Source organism: Gouania willdenowi, chromosome 10 (assembly GCF_900634775.1).
Source record: "Gouania willdenowi chromosome 10, fGouWil2.1, whole genome shotgun sequence".
NCBI classification, from domain to species: Eukaryota; Metazoa; Chordata; class Actinopteri; order Blenniiformes; family Gobiesocidae; genus Gouania; species Gouania willdenowi.
Window position 1 is genome coordinate 20,823,784 of NC_041053.1, and position 22,136 is coordinate 20,845,919.

Here is a 22,136-nt window from a genome sequence, read left to right on the forward strand (position 1 = left end):
ACCCCACCTTCACCTCCCTTGACTGGCTGGGCTTGTTAGCGTTCACACCCGTACCTGTTCACTGGCACAGAGTGTGAGACACCTGTCACACACTGAAAAACTCTGCGTCCGTTCACACCAGACACACTCAGCACGACACACAAACTTTCTCCACCAACTGGACATTGCAGTTACACCAGGTAGGCCGCTGTGTGTTTTAGCTTATACTTCTGACACTGATGCAGCACATTACGTGGTCACCGTGTCTGTGGATTGAGTAAAAGTGATCCGTCATGTTATATAAACCCTGTGTTCAGCCTGCGATTATCACTGTTTGCCGTCTCATTTATATTTTCTGACTGGTTCTTAGTCATTATTTACTGTCAGAGAAGTGGAATTTAGCCTTAAACAGTTATGTGCTTTATTAATCATTTATCTTGGGTCGGCAGCGGAGACTAACCCAGAGTAAATATGTTTTCTACGTTCTGTGTTTGTCCTTTCACCTGTATTTAGGACACATTTGACTTCCTCTATATTACTCAACTTAATTTGCATTCTGGACCTGGAGGAACTGCATTATTTTTTTGCATATGTGGTAGTTTCCTCTTTCAGATTAAGAGAACAGTCAACTGTGTTACAGTAGTGTTTTATTTTGAAAAGTTTAGTTTATAATTGAAATAAAAGAAGCCAAGTGACTTCTCACTGAGCAAAATAAGCACAAGCTGTTCAATCACAATTGATCCCTTTTGATATTGTGCTCGTTCAACCTTATCCCACATTGTTGTGTGTGTTCATTCATATCCAGAGTCAAGCTGTGTTATTTGGAAAGTGGTAGGACAGGATGATCTGCATGTTTGGAGGATAAGAATGAGGAATGCCTGACTGAGCAACTGCTTTGTATTGGGAGGGGTCAACGCCTGGAATGATAAACTTTTAAATCATTCCATTTTATTTCAAAATATGTCCTTTGTCTATATTTTTCAGGTGGCCTGTAGAGATTACCCAACAGATCTGAAGAGAGGATATCAATGCAAGCATGTCAAAGGGTGAGTCGGCTGACAATGGCATCCCACCCATGCAATAAAAAAGCCTCGTTGGAATGTGATGTTTGGTGAAAGTTGTGATTTACAGCCCTGCAGAGCGAGTCGTTTCTCTAATGCTTTGTGGTACTATCTGATGAGCATATGTTTGCGTTTCAGAGGGGGATAGACAAGCGGTTTTTCGAACCACGCAGGTCAGGGCCAAGCTGAAAGGAGACGCCAGCTGGTTGCAGCGCCGCAGTGAGCCCGAGGGCGAAACCCAGCAGGAGAAACCATGGTGAAGCCACCTGTTTAAACACTGCTGTGTTGATATGATTAAAAATACATCCCAAGATTTCAACAATAAATAGACTTTGTGCATCCCTACAGGATGGCTGAGGTCCGTGCTGGCCGCACCAATGGGGAGCCTGTTGAGACCAGTCCTGTCACCTCACCAGTCAAACCAGCAGTGCCATCGAAGCCTCCCGTAGAAAGGTTAATAAAAAATATACAGCTTTTTCTGACAAGTACTTTGATGCACGATGATGCTAATAATCAATCTATGTCTTGAACTTAGAACACAAGGCACAGTATTCAGGAGCAGGTGAGATAAATGATTAACTCTTCCATCATTACACATTTAATATCGCTCACTACATCATAACAAGAAACAAAACAATGTTGGGTTTGCTTGACCCAACTGATGAAAAAGGAAGGGTTTAGTTTTTATTCTTCCTCATCTTTAAAATCATTTGATGAAATAATTGACAACATAATTGTTGGATTATGTATGGATAATCTAAGCAACCTGATGCTGGTAAAGTGCACTTAAAGGTGCAGTCCGCTATGTTGGAAAGCTAGCGTGAGTTATTGATTGATTGATTGATTGATTGATTGATGTCTATATTTGGAACAATTAAAATAATAAAAGGACAATATTTAAAAAAATGAATTACAACAGCAGAAACAGACCATTTATATGATCCACCAACACTTAAACTTCTCAACTTACATGTGCGAAAAGGAGAAGGAAGAAGTGTAAACTTATTTAATTCTACCCCTTTAATCGCTACCGGTTAAGTACAACTAATAATACAATTATTTACCCATATATCATTAAACAAACAATCTACATATTCACAAATAGTCCATAGCTAATCATCACAACAGAAAAAACAACAACAACAAAAAACAACTGGTGATTAGTAATCAGATTCAGTTAAGATAGCAAGAACTCTTCTAAGCTCCACCCTCTTTTCCCCCTCTCGTATATACTCTCATCGAGGCTCCTACAACCGTGATGGTGCATCTGTTATAAACATAAATCCGCCCACGTAATGTGACCCTGATGTCAGCATAATAGTGTAACAACACTTTTGTAACACAATATTTGTATATAATTGGATAAATAATAGAAAATTAATACATTTATGTAATGCAAAAAGTTTTTTTTTCTTAATTATTGTTGTTATGATGCTCTTTTTCTAGAGGGATTTACTCCCTACCAGACAAGGTAGTGACTCCTACAACCACAAATGGCCTCAGGTAAAGTTGTCATAATAAGTAAAATGATGAACTTCAATTTTCAGATTCTCACAGGAATTCTCTTTCATTTTCTTACAGCAAAACAACACAGTTCACCAAAAAACCCTCAGAGAGCTACAAGAAACTGTGAGTACATTCCCAAATCAGATTTTCAATCGAGTGCCAGCCGTGGTGTGAGAATGTATTTTCATGAGGCGTGTGTTTGCACTCATATTCCTCAGAGCTGCTCACACTGTGAAGACCACTTCAGAGAACCAGGAGGTCTCACTCAGCCCTGATGAGCAGGAGAAACGGTACCAATGGCTCAAACAATCTCCACTCGCACACATCCAGGAAGCAGATTACATTAACATTCTAATGTTTCTCCTGGCAGAGTGGAAGTAGCCAGCAAGGTTCTGAATAAATCCTCCATCAAACAGCAGTCCTACGTGCTCTCTGCTGCCAAGAAATTAGAGTATGTGTGCTCATGTTTTGTTTAGTCATTAAACCATTCTCTTTGAGATGAATAGTTAGATGGATATATGATGGATAGTTGGATGGATGGATAGATAGATGATGGATGGATGGTTGGATGGATAGATAGATGATGGATGGTAGGATGGATGGATGGATGGTTGGATCAATGGGTGGTTAGATAGTTAGATGGATGGATGGTTGGTTGGATGGATGTTTGGATAGATAAATAGATGGATAGACAGCTGGATGGATAGATGGATCGATGGTTGGTTGGATGGATGATTGGATAGGTGGTTGGATGGATAGATGGATGGATGGTTGGATGGATGGATGGATAGATGATCGGATAGATGGATGGATAGGTGGTTGGATGGATGGATGGATGAATGGATGATCGGATAGATGGATGGATAGGTGGTTGGATGATAGATGGATGGATGGTTGGATGGATGATAGATGGATGGATGATCGGATAGATGGATAGATGAATGGATGATCGGATAGATGGATGGATAGGTGGTTGGATGGATAGATGGATGGATGATCGGATAGATGGATGGATGATTGGTTGGATGGATAGATGGGTGGATGGTTATACCATGTCAGCATATGTCATTATAGGGTAACCCCTAACCCCTAACTCCTAGTTCTATGAAGTGTATGATTCAACTTTGGTTTATAGATATGGAAAATAAGTATATTAAAATCTCAATGATCATTACTATAGAATCACAACACAATACATTGGTATTTTGTCAGTTTTTCCTCATAAGGTGGTAGTATTTTGTCCTGTCACTCACATGAACATTAAGAACAAACCACTTTTTAAACCTTCATGTGCAGTAAATGCTATTGAAATTTCAGGCATGTTATTTGTAAAGATGCTAATAAGAGCATTGTGTTTAAATTTCTCAGATCCAAAGAACAACCTGACTCATCCCTGTCAAACAACTCTTTATCATTCGTAGCAAAAAGGTGAGAGAGCTTTTTTCACTATGTCAACCCCTGAAACCACTCCCTATGGCATGTGTAATCAATTGTTACTGTCTTCTGTGTCGCCACTCCCAGCTTAACACCAACATTCATAAGTGTCTGTGTGTGTGTGTGTGTGTGTGTGTGTGTGCATACATGTGCAGGGTGGAGATTACCAATGACGATGAGATCCCTGTGAGTCCTCCACCTGCTAGCGTGGTGAAACCACTTCCTGCTGCCCGTACTGCTCCTGCTGCCTCGGCTGTTCCTGTCCTGGCACCAAAGCCCACACCACGCCAAACGTGAGTCCTGTGCCATGTCCTACATTAGTTGCTGCACTATTGCAGTGTTTTACTGATATTGTTCATTATTTAACAGGGTCAACACAAGTGTCACTACAACAGTTATTGAAACCGTTAATGATTCTGTGGTTCTTGTGGATGTGATCCCTCCCAAAACTGTGGAAGAGTCCCCGGCCTCGGAGCCCGTTATTGATAAAGAGCCCATTGAAGACACGAAACCCGATTGTACCAAGGTGGCCACTCCCCTTCCTGAACTAATCACTGAGTGTATGCAAGCTGCCGCCATCGTTCAGGCGCCTGAGGATTCTAACATTTCCAAGCAGACTGATACACTACTGGTTGATCTTTCTCCATCAAAATCATCCATGTGGTTTTCTCCAACATCTGCTGAGTCAGAAATACCAGCTCCAGTGCCGCTTCCCAGTAAGTTTCCTGCTCCTGCTTCTCCTCCACCAGTCACTGCAAGAATGGCTCTCACTGTGAACACAGAGCCTGAACCAGAGCCACAACGAAAACCAGAACCAGAGCCTGAACCATTACCACAACTAAAACCAAAACCTATACCAGAGCCTGAACCAGAACCACAACTAAAACCAGAACCTAAACAAGAGCCTGAACCAGAACCACAACTAAAACAAGAACCAGAACCAGAGCCTGAACCAGAACCAGCACCTAAACCAGATCTTTCTTCAAGCCAAAGGTGAGACACTCCATTATCACAAAACTGCTACGTCAGCTCTCCTAACAAAAGCTGTATCTCAGATCTTATTTTGATCACAAACGTAAGGCCTGAAAAAACCAATCTAATACATCAAATGATTTTAAATTATGTAAGAATTAATGTAAGGTAAGAGTTAAAAGTAGGGGTGGGACGATATACCGAGTTCACAATAAGGTACAAAAAATATTACATTTGGAAAAATGCTGATTTCATTTGACTTGAACTCTGGACATTCATGCAGTACTTTGGGTATGACTTTTTCAACAAAAACATAACAGTTTGGTGTGTAATAGATTGTGTAGATACATCTTGTGATGTTTGAGTATTGCAATATCTTGTCACACGATATTTCTTCCCAACTTTAGTTATTAGTTTCTTATCTGGCCCACTTGGGACTAAGTGGAGCCAAATATAATATATATAATATAATATATTGTAAACCCCTGTTTTAGAATTTTTTCACTAGTTCTCATTAAATAATGACACATTTATAAAGAACATGCATCTGTGGAAGGAACAGGTGGGTTGTGCCCATTAAAAAAATCAAACATGTCCTCATATTTTCTCCCAAAACGAGCTAGGTTTTTGTCATTGGTGCACATTGACAATTGCTGTCTGACAAAATGAAACACAAAGGCAATTGACTTGTTAAAAAAGCAGGAGAATCACCGGTGGTGCAAAACCCATTTAAAGCTACCACAGGCTGGCACCTTTCCCTAGCGATGCCTTCCTGCTGAATCACACGCTGCTGTTGAATGGCAACACATTTTCTAAACACCTGTTGGTAGCAAATAGTGGTAGTGCTGACCATGAAGAGTCGGGCCAGGTGCTCAGTGGGGTTGAGGTTGTGACTGCTGGCAGGACGTGCCATCCTCTCCACTCACCGATTCTCTGATAAACTCTGCTCTGTGGCTACATTTCAAAGGAAAATAAACAGGCTGTCTGTGTAATTCTCCAGCATTTTACAGTAAATTAAATACGCAAATTCATCATTTGCTTATGTTATACCCTTACATGTATTTTCAGAATATTCTGATATGTCTTCAGTTTAATGTGATTTTGGAAAGGTCTACTGAGAAGATGACTGGCTCAGAGACCCTGTTGGAAGCGTTTCCTCCTCACAGCGAACTGAATGCTACTCGGATGCTTTGCATTGACAGTAGGAGTAATTGTCAATCACAGTCTGTGTGACAATCACAGTAGCACACACCGCTTGGAATTTGGCACATTCCGAACAAACACAGCCCACATTCTTAAATCTGCTGCTCATCCCGCAGATGCGTGTTCTTCTAAAATGTGACACTGTTAATAAATAGAAACAGGCGCGGTTTAATGCCAAGAAGCATTATTACACAAAAGATCATCATTAAATACCTGTTTTCCCCCTGATATGATGTGTTAACAAACCTTTATTTAAATCCAAATCAGTAATCAGCAGTTTTAAGGTAATATTTAATTTTACATAGGCAAAGATGCCTATGTTGTTAGACTAGATTTTACAGCTCCGCTTACCTTAAACATCAACCTAACAAACTGTAAAAATACATCGATCAATTCACTTTTTCTCTATGGATTGCCTAACACTAAGTTATTTAACTTTAGACTTTAAAGATGCACATTAACATCAATTTTAAGATATTCTGCAAAGGTTTTCTTCTGACAGGGACACAAAAAAAAAGCAATTTTAAGTTGCTGCTTTTCATACATTTCACTCAAGGATTGACAATAGCAAAACGGATGAGCCTCCTTTTAGGCAAAGCTCTGTCTGTGCTCTCCGGCGTTCTTTAATGAGTTTGTAGGTGCTGCGTCTCCTCTCATTCTTTCACACGTGTGATTGATTCTTACGTGTTGTTTGTCCGTCTACTTCCATAGTATGGCTGTGGGCTCGCTAGTCGACCTGTCTGACACACTCCTCTCCTTCAGCACAACTTCATCCAGGTAAAAGAAGGAAGCAAGAACAGGGGCTAATCTAAAATAAGTCGCTTTCATGTAGCTTTTAAACAATGTTCAATCTGATACCAATCACTTCTTTTTCCTCCAGCATTAAGAATGATGAGCCAGCGTTGGCAAAGGAAGACAGAAGCTCAGAGGACCCTCCCATCACAGAGAGCAGGTATTAAATAGACGACTACATCAGTCGTAAGGATATATATATATATATATATATATATATATATTTTAACCACTAACAATCTGTAGGTGGACTGTTCTAGCTTAATTGAAGAAGAACAAAAGTAACCGATGTTAGGAAATTAGACAGAGGCTGTTTTCAAATTTGCATACTAATGTACTACACACTCCACAATTAATGAGCATCTACTGTCTAGTATTAGTATGATTAGGAGGATTAGGATGCTGACTGTTCCCATTGAAGTATACAGTACTTCCAAGTTTCCCATAGATGCATTTGGAACACACTGTGGCTAAATATCTCCGTTATTTCGCCACCTTTGAAAGGTCTGAAAGGATTTTAAGAGAGAAAGTGACCAAGTACTAGAATATCAACATCTGGTCATTTGATCCATAAAACTCGCAGAAACACATTTTATGCCGACATTTTGAAGCTTTTCGGGGACCACCATTGTGCTACTGAAAAAAACTTCTGGTTCACTTCAAAATAAAAAGCGTTTAGCTTGAAGCCGGTCCCAGGATGATTTTACAGTCCATGCGCAATGCATCATGGGGCGGTTAAGTATGAGAAGTGTGCCAAATATCCCGATATAGTATACAGCCGGGAATTTCTCGCATACTCCACACTATCTAATTGGAACGCACTACATACTAATTTTGACATCAGACTTAGTATGAGTAGTATGTTAGTGTGTCATTTTGAACACAGCCACAGTTGTTATTCATTGGAAACTCAGCAGAATATAAATATTATATATATATATATTTTTTTTTAATTATTCTTATTATTATTTGAAGACACCAATCCAGGTTAGGAGATACTGTAATTATCTAGGTGAGTTCTTCTGATTTAACATGGACACAAGGTCAACTTATACTCAACATATCAGTGAAAAAATATGAAGAACTAGCAGCAGTCACCCTGGATTGATTGAAACGGTGAAATGCTTTTGCTGTAAAAGAAGACAGTTTGTTTCCCTCAGGACTGGAGAGTGCAACAATAATGAGTGTCTGCAGGTAACAGATAGTAGAGGTTGTATTTTTTTTGCGAGCCCAAAGCCAAGGACATCGATATAAAGTGACATAAGGTAGAACAACAACAACTCATGGAAGCCAATAGTGTTGCTTCATATTTTCGTAGAGTCACATGACGACACAAAGCTTTAAAAATCGTACGTAGACGATGCTGTACTTAGTATTCCAAGGTGTCCAAGAACATTTGACCAATCCAGTCCCTTTGAAAACTGTTTGTCACATAGAATACCTGCTGTTTGGAAATCAAAGCATGCTCACACCAAACAAACACTTTTACCCTTTACTGCACAGGTTGTGTTTGTAGTTTCAACAACATCCACATGATGACACTGTTGCACTTCTACTCACATGTATTTCTTCTATCTAAACTGGTCTAATGTAGCCCTTATATACTACTCTGAAGCCTCACCACCTCTTCTTCCTCCTCCTCCTCCTCCTCCTCCTCCTCCTCCGCAGTCCAGACCCAGAAGCAGCAGTGCCTCGTCCCACCATCCCAGCATCATCAAACCAAGAGCTGCTTCTACAGCTCTACAGGTGAAGGAAGAACTTAGGACACAATGAATGAAAAGTCAATAGTTCTGCAGTATTGGAGCCACATTGTCCATTAAACCACTGTGACAGTCATCATACTGTTTTATGAAGGCAAGCACAGAAGCTCGACTGACTTGTTGATTTGTGTGTTTAATATTTCCAGTGAGTCCAGCCCGACAAAGGCCAGTCGCACTGTGGATCGTATGGTTACTGAGTCCACTGTGATCACCTCAGTAGAACGCAGGTGAGGAAAAAAGACTGATTTGGTTGCATCATATCTCATTTATGTTATCGATCTGCTACTGCCACGTAAAAAAAGATACCTAAAGTATGTACGGTGCTGAATAAGGTAGAGATATCAGTCCCTGCAGGATTTGCTCTTTTAAAATTCATGGATTTTGTGACCAATTTTTATTTATTTTTTTTTAATTTGGGGAAATGATGTGAAATAATTTTAGGGAAATTGAGTTCTTTGAAAAATTTGAGATTTAAAATGACTGCAGTCATGTGATAAAATTGTGCTCCTCCAAATATATTAAATATAATAGAGTGTCATTGCATTTGTGTATTTAGCAGGGGTGTGACGAGATCTCGCGAGATTAAACTCAACGAGATTTCTCGTCGCGTTAAAGATTTTTTTTCAATTTTTTTTTGTGAGCTATCCAAACTTTGTGACCTGTATTTACAGTAATACGCCTTTGCTACGTCGAGCCTGCCAGAACCTAAAGCAGGAGAAAGAAAAGAAGAAAAGGAGGAGGAGCACATTTCAGTTCTAGTTTCAATTTGTGGAAGAAGAAGTTTATTACCAGTTAAAAGAACATGGCTGTGTCGTTGCAGCATGTTGTTCATGACATACTTTGCACTATTTGCACTCCGTATTGACAGAATAGAACTTAGATTTCATTTTGCACATAATATTGTTTGCGCTTGAAAAAAGAAAGAAAGAAATTATTTTATTTTAACTTTTATAAATTTTAGTTTTAGTTTCAATTTGCGGAAGAAGAAGTTTATTAAAAGCTCATGCTTACATCATACATGAAAAGAGTCATAATAAAATATTTATAATAATAAGTCATATATTTAGTCATTGGAGTTTTCTTAAAATCTCGTCTCGTCTCGTTCTCGTGAACCCAATATCGTGTCTCATCTCGTTAAGTGAGCTGAGTGTATCGTCACACCGCTAGTATTTAGAAGGGCTGAGATCAATACAATTAAATTATTTGTTATGTTTTGTCTGTCTTCTTTTACTTTCTCCTGTGGGCCGAATTAGATGGTTTAAAGCAGTGGTTCTCAGACTTGTTTGGCTCAAACACCCCTTTCTCTCATTTCTGAATCCAAGTCCCCCCTTTGTCCGACTACTACATTTTGCTAATGAAACTATTTAAAAGCAACTATAGAGCATAATGACGGAATGAACGAGTGATTACACACATTTTAAAGAATCTAATTTTGTAAATAAGTGGAACGAAACAGTATTTAGTGCAGTGGTTCACAACCGTTTTTGGATCGTGACCCCATGTTGATAAAGAATATCTGACAACCCCAAGGACGTTTTTTTTTACACTGCATTTTAGTTGAACGACAATAATATTTCACAAAGTCAACGTATAGAAAGGCAGTTGTTTAAAATTGTTTTATTTATTTTATTTTTTTTTAAAAGAATAATAAATTTGAAAATTCCAAAATCTATTTACATTTTTCAGAAATTTCAAGCAGCCCGATTTAAACTCCAGGCAACCCCACATGGGGTCCCAACCCGAAGGTTGAAAACTGCTAAATAGATTTATTTACTATTCTATTTCATCATCTCCGGTCATCTCTCTCTCTCTCTCGCTCTCGCTCAAGAACCCCTTGCAGTGCCATTGCGTACCCCGAGGGGTACACGTACCCTCATTTGAGAAACAGTGGTCTAGACTCTAAAAGGCTGAATTTAGCCCCTGGGCCTTGAGTTTGACACGTGTTATAGATAAATTTGATCCATAAATCAGCTTTACTGTACTCTTTTTAACCCCTGTTCTGTACTCGATGGAATCATGACTCAATAAAACTTTGAACATCAAGTTTTTGTCGGCAGCAGAACTGAGAATAGAAGGAAGTGTTGTGTACTGATTAGGACTGCGCTTCTGTTTACCTCCACTAGCTTCACCGTGCAGCGAGAGGACGAGAAGAAAACAGATGAGAAAGCCCCGGCAACACAAAGGTAGGGAGAGATGACAAGTTAGTCTGCAACAATTAGACTACTTCTATGTAGAGCTGCTCTTTTGGGGGAGCCCGCTCTGTAAATCATCTCTTCTGTCTGCCAGCAGCGCACGCACACACACACACATACACACACACACACACACAAACAAAGATAGTGTGCTGGATGGTTTTTCACGCTCGTTTAATAGTTCAAGGGATTCCAAGCCTTCTTAATGGACTGTGATTATAAATAGTGTATGAGAACAACCACGCTAACCTTTAGACGCCCTCTTTTCTTTTCCCATCATGCAATTCTTTGCACTACTCTACCTACTTTTCTATCTCACAACTGTGCAGCCATGAGGACAATGCAGATCCCTGGAGCTCACACGTGACAACAACTATAGTCACTACATCAAGGTAGTGTCTACACTGCACAGTCACACACGTACACACACACATATACATATTTTTGTCACACTCTGTTTTGTAATTACATATTTTTATGCTCAAATATTTAGATATACTGTATATATATATATATGTATTTATTTTCTCATGATGAATGCTTTTCTCCCTGTGTTTGTATTGCATTGTTTTGTGTCTGTCTGATCCGAACTGTTCATTATGACATATTGTCAATTACTGACTTCAAACCAGATTTAAAAGACTTGTGTCTCTGCTAAACTGTGTGAATACGTTCAGAGTGTAATGTAAATGGAGTTTGGCTTCAAGTTCCTCTGTGTTTCTGTTTACCATTTAAACTGCATTAAATCTTTCCATTATGGCTCAATGTGATCAAAATTCCGACGACACAAGATGGGCCATGCTGACAATTGAGAGTGAAATCAGTGTGAAATTGTTTTTCAGCTCGGCTGATCCGTTTGATCCATATCCGATAGGGACCACATCCTCTAACAGGTAATCATATTGGTTTGGAGCTGTGACTGTTTTCTAGCCAGCTTGATAGCATCTCAGCATGCATAATGCAACAGTCTGTGATTATGAGCCACTTTTCTCTATTGCAGCTCCACTGACCTGCTCCAGCAACTCTCCAGTGTTTCCAACAACAGGTCGGGATGATGATGCAAATTTTCTTATATTGTAGCTTCTGCTTGCAGCACTGATGCTATCATGTTGCCACATAATGCTCTTATTACTCCTTTACTTTGAAAGATAACGCAATAAACATCATCCAAGAAGCTCACATGGCCAGATTTGGCTTCAAGTAACTTATGATTGATCTATTTTTAAAGCAATAATCAAGTGCCTGATCCAAGCCTTATCAGTAAAAAGGCTGAGAGTTAGGAAATATCTTTGTATACTGTATTGTTCATTCCCGTACTGGAGCTTCTCCCAGCTCATTACTTACAGGGGAATAGAGGATACATCCTGGAATCTTACACTGTCCTTCTCCTAACCAACTCACAGGCAGGATGCTGTTTGTGGGCCCTCGGTTCTTTAAACCAGTGTTTCCCAACCAGGGGTACGCGTACCCCTAGGAGTACATGAGCACATTGCAGGGGGTACATGGAAAAGTTAAGAATTTATTTACAAGATAATGAAAAATATTCTCAGTCATTTCACAAGTCCATCAATAAAATTGTATGTGCGCGCAGTGACTTGTTTTTAAAGTTTGAATGCCTGTTTAAAGAGGACATATTGAAAGAAGCTCCTTTTGTGGTAAATGTCATAAAAGTTATATATAACACAGGCAGGTTAATTAGTTTGTTAGTGTTAGTGTATTTATTTATTTATGACTTATGACTTTAATTTTAATAACAATATGATCATAATATATTAGTATTAATAATACAGTATTAATAACTATAAATAATATTATTCCTTATATTTATAATTTTTATTTGCCTTGAAGACAACATAATTTTAATGTTTAATTTGAGTTAAATAAGAAGATAATGTCTGAATATTAATTGTTAATATAATATAAGAAGATGAAATAAATTTAACTTGCGTTGAATATTCAGTTGTGTTATGTTGTACTTTTGGAGAATCATGAACACGTATGAGTGAGGGGGTACTCATGGTATGACACAAAGGCTCTAGGGGTACACAAGATAAGAAAGGTTGAGAACCACTGCTTTAAACGACACAGAGGGACTCATAATCCATTACATAATCCAAAATCTTTTACACTTTACCAACAAAATGAGCTACAGTCACTACAACCTCTCGTTAAAACTAAACTTGTTAAACACGTGATTAAAGGAAATTACAAGGGAAACATGTCAATAAAAAACATTCCTTTCATATAAGTAATTACATAGTGGGACAAAGACAGGTACATTATATTCTTATCAGATGAGGCACAGTCTGCATATAGCCTGAAACGGCTCTGTTGACCCTTATTCATAATATGGAGATGCTTTAAATGTGGGCTGGGCAACTGAAATATTTGTTTTTGGCCTTTAAAGGTGCAGTCCGTAACTTTCAGATCCCTCCCTCCTCGCTGCTCTTTTGCCCTGCCTCCGAAGTCCCTCCCTTAGAGGAGCTAACAAGCTAACGTTAGCCCGACAGCCACATCACAGTAATATAACATGCACTGTTAAAAGCATATTACTGCAGCGCCTCTCTCTCAATGTGCACACACCATTCTATCAGCAGCAGCAGCGTAACAACACAAAGGCTGCAGGAGCAGCAGGCAGGACTCAATGAGCCTGTCACACAAACTACTAGTTTTATGTGAGGCTGTCCTTACATAGTAACAGCTTTAGCAAATATGACAAAAAAGTCACTTTTATAAGAGTTACGGACTGCACCTTTAAAGCATGTGAATACAATTCTTCTTAGTTTCTTAATTAAAATGTTTGTTTTTGTATTTGAAAAACATTATTCAAGCCTTTGGGTGTGTAATTTTGTTTTTGTGTATATCGTTTAAACAATTTAACAGTGTGTTTAGGTAAATTGACATAAATCCAATGCTTTTTAATTCACATTGATATTTGTTTTGCCACAGGATCAGCAGTACTCCACAGGAGTCACTTGCTGATGACGTCTTCCCAAACAACCCTGAATCCCCTCGGTATTAGAATAGCGTTACTTATTAATGGAATAATGTTCACAAATGACCATCGTCTGATATGCATGATCTGACAGCACCTTCGCATTCTTCTGCTTCTCCAAAACGATGCTTTCACAGCCTCATCTCTCATCGGTCATGGGCGCGCACGTGGGAATCGGACACACCTCGGCAGGCCGACGCAGAGGAGGAGAGGTGATGGCACACTTAGGCTCGCGCCTCTCACTTTGGCGAAGAACGCCCCCACTCTGTTTCTTCCATCTATGCATTCTGCTTCATGTGCTAAAAGCCTTTCAATGTATGTTCCCCTTTCAGCCCAGCAGCTGAAAACGAACAGACGCTGATCAAGTTTGAAAGAAAGTAAGTCATCCTTTTTAAGATTGAAAGCACCGGGAGAAGGTGGGCTCCATTTATCCCGTTAACCTCCTTTCCTTTCACTGAGTTTGAAAGAACGAGGCTCTTGCATCCACTCACTGAGCGAGAAGATATAGTGCACTAGATGAAAATAGGTCAGATGTGTAGTTATGCACCCCCACCTCCCCTGCTGACGCATCCTGCTACAAAACAGACCCAATGGTGTAAATTTGTCAATGTCATGTCTGCTTGTTTACGTCTCAGATCCTCTGAGAATGACTCTCCGTGGGACAGATGGACATCGCCCACTGTCTATACTATTACCACCACCACAGGGGAGGAGGAGGAGGACGAGGAGGAGGAGGAGGAAAGGTATTTCCACTGTGGTTGAAAAAAAAAGCTTTTTAGTGTTTGTATCTGCAACAGTATGTGAACAAAGCACTTTAAAGTGCAGTGGCTGCTGACCGTTTTAATTAAAATCCAACTAAACTGAAGTTAAAAACTTCCTTCCAACACTCTGAGAACCGTCAACTCTACTGCTTGTTTTCTAATCTTTGAACCAGGAAACTGTCACATTTTGTGCACCGTCAGTCGTTTAATGCAGGAACACTCTTTGTTTTTTAGGCCTGGGGATTCGCAGACAGTCACAACTATTACCACTATTAGGTTTGGAAACTCTTTTATCAATTTCTAAAACTCTATCATAAACCCAAACTGTATTACAGTAACAATGAGAAACAAACAGGTAAGCAGGTTGGGCTGTAACAATGTGATATGGGTGGAGTTTTCTTTTTTAACAGGATTGTATGCATAGTGTTGATGAGCGTAGCATCATAGGATTAAAGTCTAACAGTTTCTTTACTTCCCAGGGAGATCCACACTCAGTCAGAGCCCATCATAGACCGGTAAGTGATGCAGCATAATGTAACAACTTCATTTTTTATTTTAAAGCAAAATTTTGCCTCTTAGTGGAAAATATGTGTTACAATAATAGCGTGACAAGTAAGAATTCAGCTGTTCAAAAGTATGTCTTAATAAATCGTTATTGTGACAAAGATGTTGTTTATGGTCAGAGATGGCAAGTAACGAAGTGCAAATACTTCGTTACTTACTTCAGTAGATTTTTCAGGTACTTTGTACTTTTAGAAGTATTGATTTCTCTGTCAACTTTTTACTTTTACTCCGTTACATTTTCAACATAAATATCAGTACTTTCTGCTCCTTACATTTCCCAATAAGGCTCGTTATTTTTTTTTGGCACCGCGACACCGATGCGCGTCAAATGTTTTGGCCTCGCGGCTCAGGATCAGACAGCAGCTGAAAGCAAGGGGAGGGGAGGGCTTACACGGACATGTAAGTAATGATGATTGGCTAAAGGTAGAGTGAAATTCCAAGCCAATCAGTGATTTAAAACTGGTGTTCACAGCGTGGAAGTACAATCACTACTTCAAACTGCTTACTGTAAAAAAGAGTGTCAAGTGTCATTTTCATATGTAAGTTAGTGTAATCTAATGAAACGTCTCTCAGAGGTGCACACCTCTACTAAGCTAGTGGCCAAAACAAACAACACTATTAGGGCTGCACAGCGCTGTTAGCAGCAAGCCAGGTGACATCAGAGAAGGACATGAATCGCTCATGAGCGCTAAAAATATTAAAATGAGCACCACGTCCAACTGTGTTTGTGCTCATTTGAGTACCTAACATTTTACAGTGCAGACATTATTGCTATTCGTGTTCTTGTTCTTAGGGATACAAACATTGTCTGGGGAAATGAGTTTAGGGAGGTGCTGCTACTGTTAAAATGATCAAAAATGGTAATCAGTACTGTTAACAGCAGTAATATTATAGTGAAACATTACTGCAGATGTTATTTGTAGGTTTTATTCAACTGCCAATTTTGTATTGGATCTTATTTTATCAGAAAAAATATCTGACCCACGACTCAGACATTAAAAAAATAAGCCACCAAGAACCTCTGGTGCTCCTTGAGAACCAGGTCAAAATTGTTGTGTGCACCCCTGGTTACGACATAATAAGAGCCTTATGTCATAACGAGGGGTGCACACAAAGTTCAGAAGTGTGATGTGTTAACCTTAAGTGTACAATACAAATGTCTACCGCTATGGTCACACTGGTTAGATTGTATACTAATAATAAATCCCTATCTCTCATCATTGGCAATATTTCATTTTGAATTTAGTCATGCCTGGTTGGTTCTTGGATTTTTTTTGAAAACAAATGGAGGTGTCCATACATTTGGATCTACTCTATCGTTATTAACGAGGATATGAGTTTCCTACGAGTCTTTAAACTGTAAACGATCAGGATCACTGATCCAGAAAGTGTCAATATCTGACAAAGTGGATATTTGGTGCTCGGCAGAGGTTTACGCTCTCTGAGTGCTTTTATTTAATGAGTTCATTTAAACAGGAGTAGCACCTTTCAGGCTCAATATTGTTGTAAAACCTAATCTCTTTTGTCTCCAATTACCTTCATGTCTTATATTTTTGCTTTATGTTATGTGTATTTGCAAATATAATGGAGTTGGAAATAGTATTTCAATAATCTGTCTCATCAAACCCCTGAGCACTGATCCCTCAGTAGAATTTGCAGGCAGAGAATGTGAGTTTAAACAGACAAAGTGCAACGTTTAATAGCGGGTAAAGGGAGATAAATGCAGATGTATTATCTTCATACACTTACTTTGTACCTGTGAAGCCAGAGTGAGGCGCAGGCAAACAAACTCTCATACTGAAGATCTTCTTTCCCATTATCTTTCAATTTGCCCTCATTTCCCTCCTTTTCATGATTAGCCTCCAGATGCTGGATTAATGGCATGTATTGGTGACGCCCTCTTGTCAAATCACAGCCCGTGAAACAGCAGGCTATTAACAGGCATTGACAGAAAGTGATTATCTCCTGAGTTACAGATGACAGATGCAGAGCTCCCTCTGTATAAGCCATCACACTCCTGTCATCAGTGAGTGAAGGATGAAGCTAACGGGGCTGTGCTCTGTCTCCAGATATGAAACCTATTCCACCACTGTGAAAGAAGAAGAGCCGCGTGTCCAAACACCAGAGCCCGAGAGCAAAAAGTAAGTATTTTTAGCAACCTGGGAAATGAATTGAAGGTGAGAGTTGACGCTCATGTTAATCCTGCGTATTAACTCAATCTTTGCCTGTTCTGCCTCTCCCCAAAGGGGCTTTGTGTACGTAAAGGAGTACATCAATGCAACGGAGATGTCCTCACTGAACTCCAGGGATTCTCTTGACCAGTAGGACCATTAAATTATTAACACAGTCAAAGAAAAACATTTATAACCAAAGCTTTTAGCGCTTATCATCATGACTCATGCTGTGCTTTTACGTCCATAGTGCATCTGACTATTTAACATCAAGCTCCATCCATCAATCCTACAGCAGCCCATATTCATCCAGGTAAGTCAGCAGCTAACCCCCCCACCCCCCCACCCACTCTCCTCACTCACCCCAATATCTTTTTTTTATCTCTACTGAGTGTTGTTCTGTTTAACCCTCCTATTGTCCTCACATACACTCATTTTACCATTGGTTTCAATCTGACCCCAGAGATATTTGCCTCCAGAAAATGATTTTCAGGAAATTGTTTTTGTGTCAGGCACTTTGTTTATTTGTTGAATACATAAATAACTCCTTGATAATGAACAATAACCTGTTCTCTAGCGCCACCATTTTCAAATAGAGTTAATTTATCTTGAATAGTTTTCATCCAAATCTTCGCAAATTTACTGTCAACATTAATGACCACATGAGTATGAACCCTGTTGGTTGTGGTGATGATATGATCTTTACTGCAGCGCCACCATCAGGTTGAACTTTCAGCTTTAGAATTAGTGTATCTTGAAAATCTTTCATCCAATTATTTTCTAAATTAGGGTGCACATTCATGACCCACAGAATGAACCATAATAATTGATGTTGGTGACACCCCCCCCCCCCCCTTCTCTCTTTGAAGATATTTATTTACTCATTCACTCCTTTTGTGTTACATATTTATTCAAACCCCCCATGTCATGTATCAACTCAAAAGTATCAAGTTTTACACAGCTAAAACAGCTTGGGGTCAAATTGACCCCAGAGCAACAGCAATGAGTACAATATGTGTTCAGCACGTTGAAAAATCCCATCATGGTAATTTTATGCTCAATCAATTGTACTCATAATGAAATATTAAGCAAAAAAAAACAAAGTCCACTATTATTTCTTGAATGATAAACATTGAATGAGGTTAAATTGACCCCAAGGATAATAAGATGGTTAAATTTAACTAACTCAATGCGATCCTGCTCTTTCCTTCTTTAATTTTAATGCTTCTGTCCATCCAAACATTTGTTTTCTACGCCTGCTTTTACTCAGACTGGAGTCATTGTTTGCAGTGCAGTGTTAATATTTACTATATATTTGTTATCTGTTCAAAACTAGTGCAGCAAATGCAAACAAAGGCAGGTTGACTAATAATATTACCTAAATGCAAGGCATTTCCGTTAAAAAAAATAACACAAAAAAGGAAAATGCCCTGAAGGACTAGAATTAACATGATCAACTAATTTAAACAAAGGGAAATGTGCAATATAATTTGGACATTGTACAAATCCATCCATTTACACCATGGTTATGTTTGGTTTCATATATTTTGCACTCTGCTCATACTTGTATGTAACTATAGCCATCATCCTGCACATCTACATTCTTGTTTATTAATGTGTATTGTTCCTTCTAGAAATAAATCAAAACTAAAAATGGTCAGAACTAACAGTGTCTAATATTTCACTAGTTAAAGTGAAGGTTGGGACATGATGTGAAACGCAGCTAAACACAGTTTCCTCCTGGATGTTTGTGAGGTCTGTCTTTAACTCGTACTAACATTGATAGCTCTATGTGACATCCTGCAGCTTCTGTCACTGTTTTCGTTGCCACTGATACATCGCTCGCACAAACTGACGTTTCCGCTGCGTTTGTCACCGGAATTCATGAACTTCTTTCAGCTCCGCTGCTCTCCCGTCAGATCACTTCCTGTCAGCGTTTCCACTCGAGTTGTAACATCTGCGTGTCCCCATATTGAATAAATCTGTCTCAGAAAGTAGCAAAGGATATTTTTTAATAAGGTTGATCACTAGGAGGCTAAAGCAGGGACAACAAATGATTATTCACAAGCTAATTGGGCATTGTGGTTCCTGGTTTGAATCCTGTGTGCCATCTGCAGGGTCACACTTTCATCCACCTGTAATTACTGTGGCGAGCAGGTGGGAGACGACTGCAAGATCACCATCGAACACCTTGGCATCAACTGCCATCCTGACTGCTTTAAGGTAAGCCATCTATCTGTTGTTGTGTGTATGTGAATAAAAATTAAAAACAGCGTTACAACCAGGGTTGGAGTCAATTACAATTGTATTTGAGTAATTGATTATTAATTACACTTATGGCATAATTGTAATTGTAATTTTAAAAATGTGTTTCTGTCATAATCGTAATTCACTTGTAATTGAGCTTGAAGCCTAATAAGGTGACTAAGAGATGAGAAAAACATTAGATAATAGATATTTGTTTTTAGTGTATTTTACAGCTGATTATCATTAGAGATGCTAACAGAAAGCTAACACAAAAGGAAGGTTAACTTTTATTATGTTATTTATTTCAGACTCAGGAATTGTGATGAATTGTAATTGAACTTCAGTAATTCAGAACGTAATTGTCTTTCTGAGGAAAAAAAATAGTTGTAATTTATTTGTAATTGGAAAAAATGGTGGTCACTGTAATCGTAATTGAACATGGGTAGTTGAAGACGTAATTGTAGCTGAAAAATGTAATTGACCCTAACCCTGGTTACAACATTGGAAACTGTATTAATATAAATAGAGCAGCAGTCAGGAGCTCCATGCATTGCCACAAATTTACACATTGGTCTCTGTAATACTGCCCTCTAGTGGTGACAGAGAAACAATCATATATAAAAAAAGTCCAAATATGATGAGCGCTAGGAGTGTAACAATTTTTTCAGAGATATAAAATAAAAATACAATTATTTTTTCACTTCATCTTTTTTTTTTTCTTGTCATAAATTATCGTAGATTGATTTCTGACCAATATATTGATAATCGCAGTATCGTCATATGGTGAGATAAGCTATCGTGAGCTTTGTATCGCGTATTGTATCGTATCGTGAGGTACCCAGAGGTTCCCACCCCTAGTGCTACGTTGCTTTGCGCTAGCCGAAACGTGCCGTCACGACTTCGACGCCCTTTGTCACGACGTAGTTGTGTGAAAGTGGATTTTCAGCTTTGACAAATGTGAACACAAAATAGTGAAAAACACTTTGTGAGGAGAACGATTAAGTTGTAGCGAGATGTATTTCACAGCCGATGAATATGTTGTGTTACTGCTATATGTTCAATCAACAAATGTTTGGTGGATTTCTTTTCCAAACAAAACAAAAAAGAGATTGTTTCTCACTGGAAATGCCAGTAGTCTGAATAAGATGTTTTCTTGTGTGCTTATTGATTATTATTATTTTTTATTCATATATTATTCCTTAACTGGATCGGTAAAATTCATGACATTACATTATTATGTTTTTAGGTGTACAGGAGTAGAGGGTACATGGCTTCAGGTTAAATGTCTGAAGGATTGTGGATAGTTTGGGAACCACTGGTTTAAATGATCTACACATACATTTGACCACAGAAAACATTTTGCTTGTTTTAGGATTTCTGTTTAAATAGTTGGAAGTTTAGAATCATTTGAGGAAAACCGTCATTTGTTCAGGGAAAAACTTTTCTTTTAAAAACAAACAACGACCTTAAGAATATTATATTTTACCACAACCAACCAGCAGGGTAAAACTATAAGTATAACATTAATAATATTACTATTTTAGCCTCACCGCTAACTGCTCCACACTGTTGCTGGTGTTACTAATAGTTAACTATTGGTAGTAAATAAATACTTCTTGTATTTTGAACTATTCAAGCAAAATCGTAGCATTCAGTAGTTGAAATGAAAAAATAAACAGCTGGAAATCCATGTGTTACATGTGCATGTAACACAGATGTTTAATTTTTAAACATCGTCTCAATCATTTTAACCCAAAGCAATTTGTTTGGTTTGTCAAAACATTCTAAATGTAACAGGAACCCTAAAGCAGCTGCTCTATAGTCTAATGAACATATTTCCCATGATCCTTCACTGCCTGTGCTGCTCTTGTACACGTACGCCGTCTCTTGCTGTTGCCGTGTAACGCTTTAACTAATGAGTCTGGAGGTTTCCTGGCACCTCATAGGGCGATGAAGTCAGTGCCAGTTTTTTTTTTTTAATGAGACGAGTCGTATTCTCCAAACAAACCACTTCAGCACGTCACGATTATTTTTGTCTCGTTTAATGCCTTTTCAACCGTTTGAATGCTAATTATTTTTGTTTATAACAACTTTAAAGTGACGTGGAAGATTTGTACAAATGGTCAATTTAGGCAGATTTAATTGTGTTTTCAGGACGTGTTCTGGATTTATTCAGACAATAATGTTAGAGAGTTTTACTAAAATAAATAAATACATGTGCAAATAAGTCTTTAGGATGAAATGACTCATTTTAAAAGAGAGCTGTTTAATACTAGATATAGATAAATGTAATGATACGATTACAGCCAAGTAAACATATTTAACCAATTTCAACAAATGAAATACTCTATTATTCACAGACCTTGATAGTTTTCTAGAAGGGTCAATGAGCCTTTTCACACTCTGGAACTGCACATGTGCGACCTGGGGGGTCATAGGTTAGTGGAATAAAAACGTAAAACAAGCTTGTCCACTCTGTTGATATTTCCAACCTAACAG

At 38.6% G+C, this 22,136-nt stretch overlaps 1 protein-coding gene across 1 annotated transcript in view; it reads left to right on the forward strand.

The window, feature by feature from the left end:
- The window catches only part of znf185 (zinc finger protein 185 with LIM domain), a 23,511-nt gene continuing 1,375 nt past the window's right edge, over positions 1-22,136 (forward strand). The window contains exons 1-30 of the mRNA XM_028459294.1: positions 1-179; positions 964-1,025; positions 1,179-1,296; positions 1,389-1,493; positions 1,576-1,602; positions 2,487-2,543; positions 2,622-2,669; positions 2,765-2,836; positions 2,917-2,997; positions 3,915-3,974; positions 4,136-4,273; positions 4,350-4,973; positions 6,867-6,932; positions 7,036-7,107; positions 8,616-8,693; positions 8,854-8,934; positions 10,831-10,890; positions 11,229-11,291; positions 11,742-11,792; positions 11,900-11,944; positions 13,849-13,914; positions 14,032-14,106; positions 14,227-14,271; positions 14,530-14,637; positions 14,890-14,931; positions 15,135-15,170; positions 17,289-17,360; positions 17,466-17,540; positions 17,641-17,703; positions 19,508-19,613. Coding sequence (XP_028315095.1) covers positions 1,016-1,025; positions 1,179-1,296; positions 1,389-1,493; positions 1,576-1,602; positions 2,487-2,543; positions 2,622-2,669; positions 2,765-2,836; positions 2,917-2,997; positions 3,915-3,974; positions 4,136-4,273; positions 4,350-4,973; positions 6,867-6,932; positions 7,036-7,107; positions 8,616-8,693; positions 8,854-8,934; positions 10,831-10,890; positions 11,229-11,291; positions 11,742-11,792; positions 11,900-11,944; positions 13,849-13,914; positions 14,032-14,106; positions 14,227-14,271; positions 14,530-14,637; positions 14,890-14,931; positions 15,135-15,170; positions 17,289-17,360; positions 17,466-17,540; positions 17,641-17,703; positions 19,508-19,613 — 2,544 coding nt within the window. The 5' untranslated portion in view covers positions 1-179; positions 964-1,015. The remainder of the gene's footprint in view (positions 180-963; positions 1,026-1,178; positions 1,297-1,388; positions 1,494-1,575; positions 1,603-2,486; positions 2,544-2,621; positions 2,670-2,764; positions 2,837-2,916; positions 2,998-3,914; positions 3,975-4,135; positions 4,274-4,349; positions 4,974-6,866; positions 6,933-7,035; positions 7,108-8,615; positions 8,694-8,853; positions 8,935-10,830; positions 10,891-11,228; positions 11,292-11,741; positions 11,793-11,899; positions 11,945-13,848; positions 13,915-14,031; positions 14,107-14,226; positions 14,272-14,529; positions 14,638-14,889; positions 14,932-15,134; positions 15,171-17,288; positions 17,361-17,465; positions 17,541-17,640; positions 17,704-19,507; positions 19,614-22,136) is intronic.